Source organism: Charadrius vociferus, unplaced genomic scaffold (genome assembly GCF_000708025.1).
Source record: "Charadrius vociferus isolate BGI_N301 unplaced genomic scaffold, ASM70802v2 scaffold384, whole genome shotgun sequence".
Classification (NCBI taxonomy): Eukaryota; Metazoa; Chordata; class Aves; order Charadriiformes; family Charadriidae; genus Charadrius; species Charadrius vociferus.
Genome location: NW_009648234.1, coordinates 752,413 through 764,216, shown reverse-complemented (window position 1 = coordinate 764,216; position 11,804 = coordinate 752,413). Strand labels below are relative to the sequence as shown.

The 11,804-nt window shown below is 41.6% G+C and overlaps 1 protein-coding gene across 1 annotated transcript in view; it reads right to left on the bottom strand.

The window, feature by feature from the left end:
• DOCK5 (dedicator of cytokinesis 5) overlaps positions 1–11,804 on the bottom strand; it is a 64,827-nt gene that overhangs the window by 33,682 nt on the left and 19,341 nt on the right. The window contains exons 12-22 of the mRNA XM_009884152.1: positions 10,882–11,024; positions 10,103–10,228; positions 9,436–9,560; positions 8,954–9,052; positions 8,730–8,802; positions 7,778–7,881; positions 6,920–7,112; positions 5,425–5,522; positions 4,342–4,431; positions 3,123–3,223; positions 556–690 (exon numbers count right to left, since the gene is read on the bottom strand). Coding sequence (XP_009882454.1) covers positions 556–690; positions 3,123–3,223; positions 4,342–4,431; positions 5,425–5,522; positions 6,920–7,112; positions 7,778–7,881; positions 8,730–8,802; positions 8,954–9,052; positions 9,436–9,560; positions 10,103–10,228; positions 10,882–11,024 — 1,287 coding nt within the window. The remainder of the gene's footprint in view (positions 1–555; positions 691–3,122; positions 3,224–4,341; positions 4,432–5,424; positions 5,523–6,919; positions 7,113–7,777; positions 7,882–8,729; positions 8,803–8,953; positions 9,053–9,435; positions 9,561–10,102; positions 10,229–10,881; positions 11,025–11,804) is intronic.

Below are 11,804 nucleotides of genomic sequence, written 5' to 3'. Positions count from 1 at the left end.
TTAAGGGAAAAGCTGCACTTTTTAAACTGCCATTGCATCAAATTCTGCCTGGGTTCCAGGAATCAAGTAGCTCATTCTGTATTAAATGAACACGAGGAAAGGATTCCAAACATTCACTGTAAAACTTTGGAAACATGTTCTGATGCCATAGTAAAACCACTGTCATTGACCATACCCCAACAGGACAACGTGTCAACCTCACCTCACCTAACAATTAACTCCGTGTGCACTTGTTTCTTAAAGTTTCTTAAAACGAGGAAGTCATTCTATGCGTTAATTTTTTTAATAACTAACAGGTTCCTTTTCAGCACTACCATACGCTGCTTACTGCATGCTACAGGTGACCAAAAGGATTTTGTTCTTCAAAGTACATATTTCAATTTTTACTCAATTTATTTTCTCTACCTGAAGACAAAGAGTAGAAAGATACTTTTAATAATTCAAGGATAGAGGATATGCTGAAGAATGTCCCTCCTTTCCCCAGTTGTATTGACTGGAAAGAACTCCATTGACTTCCAACAGGAGACATAAGGATGGCAACGACCTTGGTCTCACCTCAGGTACAATATTCGTGACTGAACAATGAATCGGAACAAGTACTTCAAGGCTTTCAGAGCAGCAAATAGCAATTCTGTCTTGCTGCAGTCATCAGCATTTCCCACGTAACAGTTCAGTACTTTGGTGAGCTTCCTTTGGAAATAAAACGAAAAAGAGAATAAATATAGTCACTTGTGAGTTTCTGTGTAAGTTCAGCTTCCTTATTCCAGAGAGGAACTACAGTCTAATAACTAGATAACAGACAGGGGGGTTCCTCTTCGCAGCCTACTTCCTTCTGAAACCTTTGGCTTCATGGGATGCCAGACTTTCATAACCGGTTCACGAATTCTCAGCAAGGTCTACAAATTTGTCTAAAAATTCCAGCTTCTTGATCTGCTTTTCTTTTTCCCTAAAGTGAAGCGTTCAGGAAGTTGGAAAACCCATTACCACTGAAAGTGGACTGACACCTTCTCCCCGTGTTAGCATTCCCACACGCGGAGCTCAAAATTCTTCCGAAGCAATACTTACTGAGCGCTTTGAGAACTGTGGACAGAAGTTGCATAAACACATTATGGGTATTTGCTATCTAATGTCTGCCTAATCAGAAGCTCAGGATCTTCCGAGAGTGCTATGGCAGCTAATACTCAAGCAAAATCCTCTTCTCTTCATTAAACAACTCGCAGCACCCAAAGCGGTGTGTGAGCGACAGCCAACTCTATTTGCTTGCTCTATTTGCCACCCTGCCAGCACCCAGCTCCCTGCTCTGTCAAATTCTGGCATGCGGAGCACACGAAGGACGCTGTATAATATTAGAGTCCACTTGGCGTTATGCAGATATCACGTTGTCAAGCTAAGCTGGCAAGAAAGGCAAGGGAACAACAAAGCTAAGATACAGTTTGCTCATTAATCAGACAAAGAAGTTTATTTATAGAGAAGAGAAATAAGAATGATGAGTCTTCCATAGGTTACAGGGAAGAAAAGGACATCACATGCAAGCAGTGATTGCGTGCCCGGGGCAGGGGAGAAGAAAGCAATCCAGGAGATGGGGACTTCAGAGCTTTGTGGAACTGTGTTTCCTCACAGAATTATCTTCAGGCTGACAACCATCAAAAGAGGCTGAATACTCAGCACTAGGAATTCACGCCTAGCAGTAAAAATAAGAAGGTATTTTTAGAGGGGGAAAGGAGTTTGGCTTCTGGTTTTGCCCTCCCTATCGGCCTCTGTTTTAGCTTTTTAGTTGCCTGTCACCATGAGGGTAATGACTTTGGGTTGAGGGGCACTATGTCAAGGACCTGGGAAGTCAAGAGATCCAGGTGCAATTCCGGGCTTCTCCACCAACTCCCTGGGTATCCTTGGGCACGTAAGCCACGACTAGCTACAGCACTTCAACAAATGCCTCAGTTTTAAGCACATGATGTCAACAGGTTGACCGAAAGCAACTAAGTTTTCACATGTACCTAAATAAACTCTATGCATCAGCTTTTTCCTCCCCTGATAAAACAGGGGCCAACAGGGCTACCAATTGTGAGCTGAATTTTTTACACTGCTTTGAGTTCCACAGATAAAAATGCTACAAGGACATAGACTTACTCCCACTGTCCATACCCACACATCCAAATGTGAAGAACTGCAAATTTCTTCTAAACAAATGACAGTCTATGTGAGCGCGTTTGAATATCTAAGTGTAATCTCACATCATCTGCATGTTTCAACGCCACCATGACACAGCCCTTTTCTGAAGCCTGTGGCCTCCTCAACCTGCCTGGTTGAGGCAGACAGTGGAGGTGAACACCTTTCTTATCTCTGCTACCATTAACCACAGTGTCGCTTGTGTTATTTCAGCCACGTTCAGTTCTGCTTCTGCTCCCCGTTCAAACAAACCCCTAAAACTGCAGCAAAGAGTACAAAGTATACAGACTATTTCAAACTTTCTTCTGCTCCAAGTACTTTTGGGGTGGGGTGGATTGAAAAGGCTGAGGCAGATACTGGCAAGAGAGAACAGTTCCACGAGCAGTGATAGCTATCAGACCAGATTTCTCATGAATTTGTGTTCCCTCATGAATTTCCACCCCCCCAGCCCACATACCGACTTACGATATTTTCCGTTGCCTTCTGCATATACCCAAAACCACCGTCCCTACCCCACCCGGCAATCTTTTAGCAGCAATACTAGCCCAAAGCACTCAGAAGTTGTAAGGGAGAGATATATACAGACTGACAACATTAGCCCTGGTTTAACAGAGAGAGAGATATTGAAAAACCTGAAGGTGCTTTTACAACACAAACAGACACACAGAGGACCACAGGTCAAAAGAGAGTCTGAATCACACACGCTGGTACAGGATTTTTCCACGATAGCAGTGACTTTCCCTTACAGAAAAAAAAAATAATCTGAAAACAGAAACTTTTTACACGGTAAAAAGAGTAATTACAGGGTTTCTTTCTCTCCCGAAAGCAAAAGAGAATAGGGCAGAACGCTCTTGTCTGGTCGAAGCCGCCTTTATCACGTTAGCGTAGGTTACCGAAACTATCAGTAAGACACAGTTTGAATGACAGCCTGTGGGTTTGCGGTCACCAATACTTACACATATGCCAGGGTTGCACTGAAGTGCTTGTAAATATAAGTTTCAAGCACAGGGTTGAAATGCTGGAACTTGATGTCTCCGATCAAAGAAATAATGAATACCTGCCAAAAATTCAAAAGGAAACAGATGTACAGAGCCACACAACCTCTAACTAACCGGAACATAACTCAGTCTCTAATTGCACGTCATTTATTTTGCTGGGTCATAGCTTTTGTTTGTTTTTCTAATAGCATTAATGCTACAGATAGCGTTATTCATATTCTAATAGCGACTAAACACTGTGGTGTGTGGGACTACATCATTGCTCAGAGGGAAGGCAGGTCATAGCAGCGTTTGGATAGAAAATCTTAGGGATAAAGGGAGCTACTTCTCAAAGCAACAATGGTGATACGGGAAGCAGCACTACTCAGTCTTTATGTGACACTGTCACAGCACAGGTTAAATAGGCACAGTGATGCTGAATGCCATTTTTCAAAGCTAAGAAATGATGCTTTTTCAAGATAGAACTTGAGATTCTGATGATTTATACTCATAGCTGTCACTCGGTCCTGTTACTACAGTGACAGGTACTAGGACGAGGACATTCTGGCCCCCTGTATTCACTCCTCCAACCAGTGTCAGCTGGATACATCTGAATTCAGACTTCTTGAACTGTCAAATACATATTTGTTGGTCAGCATGAAGCACACAGCTTTGTTACTGCACACCAAAGCCAGTGCCTTTCACACACATACTAAGCAGTCTCTCCAAAGACGCAGAAAACTCCTTGCGAAGTCTTTTTTTACTCAGTCATTACGATTCTTCTATGAAGGGTCAGCGGATCAGTCATCCCCCCTAAGTACTGGGCTAGGATTAGGGTGCATAGATTCTACTCCCACCACAGCCACAAATCCTCCACCTTTATGACCCTGAACAAATTATTTCACTTTGTGCTTCAGATAGATAATACAGCTTTTCTCTTCTGTATATTGCCTTAAAGCAAGACGTTATCTGAAGAAATTACGATAAGTTATGTAAAAGTTTATTACTGTTTTTATTGTGGTCACTAAAAATCTCAATGCATATCTCAGTCCTAGCTCCTGAAAATGCCTTATGAAGCGTTCAAGTATAATTTATTTCTCAGAGAAAAATATTAATCACTCATCTAAAGGAAGCACCAGGAACAGACTGAAAATGTGGTTGAAAACCAAAAACTCTAAATCCATAAAAGAAGACTTACCAGTGCATCAAACACAAGGAAGTCATAGGTTTCATTTTCTGACATTTCCATCATTATGTTGAAAAGTGCATCAAGGGTGTCTTGCAAAAACTAGAGGGAAAAAAAATAGTAAAAGGGTGGGAAAAAACAACTGCTTCTGGAATCCTGCACAAAAGTCTACTTTTTTGCATCATTTTTCTCCTTCCAGCCTAGCCCAGTTGAACTGTAAGAGCTGTCCATGAAAGAACATTTAAAAAGGGATCTTAGTCCTGTATTGATTCACATGCTTGTCATGATCATCACACTATTCCCTCACTATAGCAAGGAGGAACTTTTCTTATCAGCTCTGAATGGTCCCACTTCTCTGTTCTATTGCCTCTTTACCTAGCGAGAGACCTACTGAATACACTTAATTCTGTCTATACAGTTTAAGCTTGCACTGGGCCAAAAAGTGTGACATTTTACATGAAGACCGGTTTGCATTTACACAGCATTTACTTCAGTTGTTCAGCAACTAAGTAAAACCATGACCTTGCATAATCCCAAAAGATCCACACCTGGAACCACAGGACATCTTACCGCCTAAATCCTTCACCAGACCATTTTCTGTGGTGCTTCCCCACATTTCAGGTCTACTCCCCCCCCATATTCTGACTATAAGCTCTTTGGGCCTTCTCTGCACTCTCTTCCTAGATCCACAGCAAGTCCCCATTCACAGGGGAGGCCCAGCGCCACTACTGAAAATTAAAAGTTAGGCTTTGAATGTATCTTCTATTTTGTAAGGATACGGGGTGGGGGGGGAATAAAGTCACCACTACCACCTCCCCAGTATCTTCTATTTTGTAAGGATACGGGGGGAAATAAAGTCACCACTACCTCCCCGATCCTGGTAACATTTAACTTCTGTAATTCTGGTGAATTCCACTAATGAGAGCTCTTGGGGCAAAGTATACCTTTTGTTGTCCTGTTGCCCAGCAGCTAGAACAGCTCTCCTGGCCTAGACAGAGAGCTTTTGGGCACAACACAATTACAACCCTTCAAGATCAACATCAAGCACATATGTAAGTGTTTGCATAACAAGGAGACTCAAATCTCTATGCATACCTTTACAATTTCTCCTCCTTCCACCTCCATCAGCTTCCTTAGGTTGTGAGCTATGTTCTGGGAGTTCGATCGCCAGTTCAACAAACCCAGCAGGTCAACTAGCAAGGACAGAACATCAGCAATTAGAAACACTGCAACAACACAGCCGACTCAATGGCTGCGGAACAATACAGAACAAGTATTAGAGGTTATTTTTAGAATCAGCTTACAAGGAAAAGTCACGCTGATGTATAGAATATCATCTTGAGATGGTTCTTTTGTCTTGGCAAGAAAGTTAAGTTTTGCTATGAATGGAAACCTTGGTGTAATTTGATAACACAAGGCATTTGGTAGACAATTTTGCAGGCTTCTCATTCACTCAAGAGAAGGTATATCAAGCTAGGAATTTTATTACTGTGCAGGACTTTTCTTACGAAAGCTTATGTTTACTTTAGAGCAGCCTCTTGGAGATGTTTCTTAAAATTGAAACCTCTTGTATAAATGACATTAAGCTGCAGAGCTGTTTATCACAGTTCCAGGACATCCCAGGACTTCAAATTTAGTTACAAACTACAGTTGAGGCTTTCAAAGGAGTCTGGCGGGTTTCACACATATCTTCCACGTTAATGAAATATGCACATGTCATCTCTGTTCTGAAACTAAACTCATTTTCTACCTTCAGATGTAAGAATACATGGGAAACTTCACAGCCTTGACAAAGAATGCCACATTCAGAAACAGGTTACATGCAGGAGGGCAGAAAGATGCACACATGCTTGGCCTGCACAGTGGACACGATAATGAAAGTCACATCCAGTCCTCGTGCCCACAGATGCCGCAGTATGGCATTTACCTTATGGTAACTGGCCATGCTCAAACTGTGGGCAAGAACAGCTCGTACCCATCTCCCAGCAGCTACACAGGTACAACTTGATGGAGCCACATCTGATGTCACTTTCACATGCTGCTTTCCCAAAGTCAGAGAGAATCAAGAGCCTTCCAGAGCTACTGGAAATCTCACACCGTGTACCAGCACGTACTGTTTCCATTCACATATATACATCATCCATCATTCTGACCACTTTGGCAGCACGCAAAGCAAAGTGAATGCATAACAGTATCCCAAAGAGTTCAGTTGTAATTGCTACATTCTTAACAGGCACAGGAAAGAAGACAATTAACCTTAAAAATAAAGAATTCTGAACACACATATACACTGTCACTGGCAGGTGCCATTTCTATACATGCCAAGAAATCTGTTAGATTAAATATTGGTAGTTTGGATAAAATAATCATGTGACATGGTCTCTAGCGGCTTCATAAACATCTTTATAGCTTGTACGGGCAACATGATGCCAATAATGCTGGGATTGGGCTGCCATTGACACATGAAACAGCAAGATTATAGCTAAAGCACTATGCCCACACATGGTGCAATGCAACAAATTTGCAAAAAGTGCCCTCTTTACTTCAGATTCACAGCACTATACCGCTGGGCTGCTACTGCAAGACCTACCATTCTGGGTAAGCTTGGTGGAGCAGATCAAAGTGGCAATCTGGAAGCTGTCTTTTGTACTATCTTTAGTGGGTGTGAAGTTGGCTAGAGGGTGCAGATTTTTCCCCGAGGGGGCCTCCTTCTCTTCCATCTCCGTTTTTGTACAAGGAAGAGTTAAATAGCATTTAGCATCTTCCATTTTCTTGTTATCACCCTGTTGGTTGAACACAGCAAAGACAAAGGTTATCTCACACTGAGCACACCTCATCTCACTTCTGGCAGTTCTCATCTTCGGATACGCTTCAACACAGGGACAGCCGGAGAGGGCTTTAAACACCTTTTCATCTCTATAGTTGTTTAATCACTTTGTCTGCTTGGGCCTCTAACTTTAGGGAACAGAAGTTGCCCATACTGCCAAAGAACTAAGCTCTTTTCAGAGTGACTCAAGCCACAGAGTTTAAGAGGGTTTTTCCCCACCCCCCTCTCTCGTAGCCATCTACTGCAATGAATTAACTTTTTCCTCTTACTGTGATTAAAGACACCAGGTCTTTCTTCCCATCACACACTAATCCTCCAAAGCAGGTGCTCACCAAGCCTGCTTGTTGCAAGCTGTCTAGGTGAATGATGTTAGAGAAAAATGCTCTATCCAGATACACACAAAGATGTACCACATTTGTGTACCTGCAGTCAGAAAACCCACCAGTGAAAGTAGAGCTGAGGGTGACTTAATAAAAAAAAAAAAAAAAAAATTACTGTCCCATTATCCCAGAAAAAGCACTAAAAATCTCTGCAATGATGATGTTTACATTGCTAGGAAAAACGTCAGCCAAGACAGTTGATTAGTTAAATGAAAGTGAAGACTGCAAATGCCTAGGCTACCTTATAAACAATCAAATTGTGTTTGCCATCTCGCAGTGTTGTTCCATCTGCATTCATCAACTTCACAAAGCCCATGCCAAAAGCTCTCTCAGACTTATCCCTAGCTGCAAACAGAAAGAAAAATCTTTATTAGGGATTGTTTTATTTACGCCCGTATTATCCATAATGCAGCTCTCTACGTGCAGCAGCTTCTTTATTCAATAGCATCACAGGATAATGCAATGGAGCTAGCAAACTTTGTGATCCACAACAGAAAGAGCTCTCTCTCTTTCCTTCAAGGCACTTGGTAGGTATCTGCAACTACACAGAAAAACGTCCTCTCTGAAGAATCTCTCACCACACAGTTTCAGCCGTTAATTGTGCTGCTAGATGGAGATGTACGATTGTGTACATATTTTGGTTGGGATTTTGCAAATCTGCTTGTGATGTGGAAGTATGTCACTGCATCTCCTAGGTACCTTAAGAGAATTTTTTTTGAGAGCCTTTCCCGGGCTTAGTCTCACGTTATTGATCTTGTTTCAGGGCTCTGAACTCATTTGATGAAACTTCTGACACTAACTTTCTCATTAGCCTTTCATTAACCTAATTAGAAATCCTCCTATAGGAAGACCATTAGAAACCCACCAGGCCTTGCACCGAATTCTGTGAAGGCCTTGAAATAAATTAAAACCACCACCATACACTAAGAAGACAAAGCAGTAATAGTCATTGACAATTGTCTTTCAAGGGGGCTAACATGTTGCTCCCTATCTAATTTCAGTTTTAGAACAAAACCCGCACCAAACCTTTTTTTAAGGCTGTAAAGTTTGAATTATTTTTCTTTGCTTGCAAGAAAATCCACAACGCTGGAAACAAGTAGAAATGCAAGCGCTACACCTTTGGTGGATACTCCGAAAACCTCAATGAGAGCAGGAAGAATACAGTACTCCTGCAGATCTTTTTGGATACTTACACTCCTGTGATGACCGATGACGGAAAGTGAATCTTAAATGGCAACGGCTGACTTCTTCTATTGCAATGGACACCTGCACATGATAACACAATGGAAACTGCAACACCAGCATTCTCTATCTCCAGTCAATTTACAGGACGTTCTGTTACTGATGCACCTACTGATTTTAAATTAGTTCCGTCTTCCACACAAAGGAAGCAGGACTATAAATTACACACTCCTACCTTTACAGTTTCATACCAGCAAGGTTGCTTGACTTGATAATAAACAACAGACTTGTATTCGGAGACACCTTCATAACCGGCACCAGGATGGATAGCTTTCTTTGGACAAAAAGACAAGGGGAGGGGGAGGAAAAGAAAAGGTAAGGTCTAGAATGAAAGCAAGAAGTATCTTGGATCAGAAATTTTCGGAGCATGTAACTGTCAGAGTTACTCAAAGTCTATGCTTCAGAGTCAAGGGAACTCAATGCATGTCACTCTTTGAAAGTTTTACAGAATCTTTAAAGATTTGCTCACATCTCCTATTAATATAAAAAAAAAAATAAATCAGTGATTATTCAAATTTGGTCATTGAGATCATCCATAATATCTCTTGTTCATTGTCACACAGCTCTTGCATACAGGTGATAAATGAGATCCTATGGTCCGGAGCCATCGTCCAGCAAACACAGCAGCCTTGTGACCTCCTGCAAAGGCCATCATACCTCCTGGAGATTTCCATCTTCATCATGCACAGACATGGTGACTTCCACATTCTTGGGAGTCTTCTTCTTCCCTTTGTCAAACTCCCCTTGTATCAGGGTGACGTAGATATCATTTCGAACATCACCTAAAATTCACAGCGCTTAATGAGATGTTTTGCCTCATACTGACAGTTTTACAGGTTAACGTTTAACATCCTTGGCTACCATGTTATCCTTATCTTCTTCTTAGCCTTTACTGATACCAGCTAATTAACGACACCCTGCATCACACCATTTCATCTTCATCTCAAATTACACAAAATCTTTTAAAATGTTCAGTTCTTTTTATAAAACTCTGTCCTTATGTAACTTTTTTTTTAATGTAACGAGCTCTATAGGGCTAAATCCACTTTGAATGGATTAAATAGAGCAGGATCAAACCTATACACAACAAAAATGCTTCTTTGACTAAACAGAAATTTTCTTCCAAAAAGTACACACACTATCATTTTTCAAGGAAGCTTATGTTTTCACTTCTTTAACAAAAAAATAAAAGATCGCTGAAAAGTTCAAGAAAAATGAAAACAAGTTTTCAGATAGCTTTAAAATAAATCTGTTCATACGAGAAATTTTAGAATTTCAACTGGCTCTTTCACTCCACGGAAGTGGAGAGGCACGTGGGACCTACCAGGAAGGATTATCTCAGGGAATCCCATTTTGCGAGCCACAGCAGTTGATCTGTCTACAAGGTGGGAAAAATCCTTTTGAACCTGCGCTAGATCACCAGGAAGCAGTTTCAGGGAGACCCAAAGACCTAAGGAAAGAAAGGTGACACTTGTTTACTGAAGAAAAAAAAAAAAAAAGTATGAAAACATGAAATTTAAGCCTATGCTTAACAGAAAACTATTTCTTCATGTGATCTCCACGCAACAATGCCTTAAATATCCTAAGCTCGTTCTCACCTGCCCAGTTCTCTATCTCCCTACTGCTGAATAAGACCTTACTTGGCAAGTAGATTCTCTGAAGTAAAATACAAACTTTGAGATGAATCCGCTAGCGTATTTGAGTAAAGGCCAGACACACAAGCAAGAGCAGAAGAATCCCGAGTACTGAAGTTTAAATCCAAAGCCATTTAGAATATGCAACCAGCCATGTTCACTTAAAAATATTTTATGTCCATATAAACAGTTTTATCTTAAAAAAATTACATTACTAGCAAATAAGTCATGAGCTAGAGAAGCTCTTTTCATACAACTAAGAACAGCTCCCATTTTTCTCTTTTTTTTTTTCTCCCAATGTGCTGGGGTGACAACCATTACAAAGACCACACCTTTGGCTCAGGGAAAGTTGCAAACTCCAGTAAACCTTGATCTCAACTTTCACAAGCCATTTCTTTTCCTTTGTAAGCAAGTGGAACCCTTTCCCGCACCAGGTTTTTACATTAGCTTCTTTGCCCAACTGCTGTACCTTGCCCTTTATGATTCACTTCCTTTGCTGCGATGACTTTATTGAAGACAGAAGTGAGGGGCTCATTTTCTCCGATCACATGGGAAGTTATCAGTGGGGACATGATTAGCTGTCGCTGTCTGATGTACGTTTCCATGGCAATCCTGGGAAGAACAACAATAGAGAGCGGGAAGCTGACAAACATCAAATATGTGCTCTGCAAGACGAGGGCTGGCCAACAGCTGACTGTTTTCCAAAGAAATTTTTTTTTTTTTAAAAGGATTCCATGGGAGTATTTTGTCTTCTTCACCTGCACAAACCCAACGGAAATACATTTAAACTCTCATACTAGGAAATACATCCCAGTGCTAGCTCGGGCTTGGGATAAGTAACTCTGACGTAAAGACTCCGTGAATGCATTTGTGTCATACTGAAATAGCAGCCTTCAGGACAACTGTGAACACAGCCAGATCTACTTCGTTCTTGTCTTCCATCTACAGACTGACCGCCTCGAAGCTTGTAGGAACAAGCCCAGCTATGGGCTACCACGCAGGAACAGCTCAGCACACGGAGCTTTGCGCTCCCGTCAGATGAGCTGAGCACTGTCTTCAGGTGTGGCCCAGAGCTGTCCCTAAGAGACTATGCAAATTAACTAGTGATAAGTTAACATAACTAACGACTGCTGTGAGATCACATCACTGAAGAACCTATCCCTAGTCACAAACGTGTCTACAGAGCTTTGGACCTTGAACCCGACTTCGGTCCTGAACCCACATCATCAATAATGAACCAAAGCATATACAAAGCGATGCCTCCATAGGCTCCCCACCCTCGTACAGGTGTCCAGACTGGAATCTAAACTCAGCTTCATTAGGACAGAAAAGTGAAGGGGGGGGGGGGGGGGGGGGGGGGGAAAAAAAAAAAAAAAAAGGGACAAGCCAAAC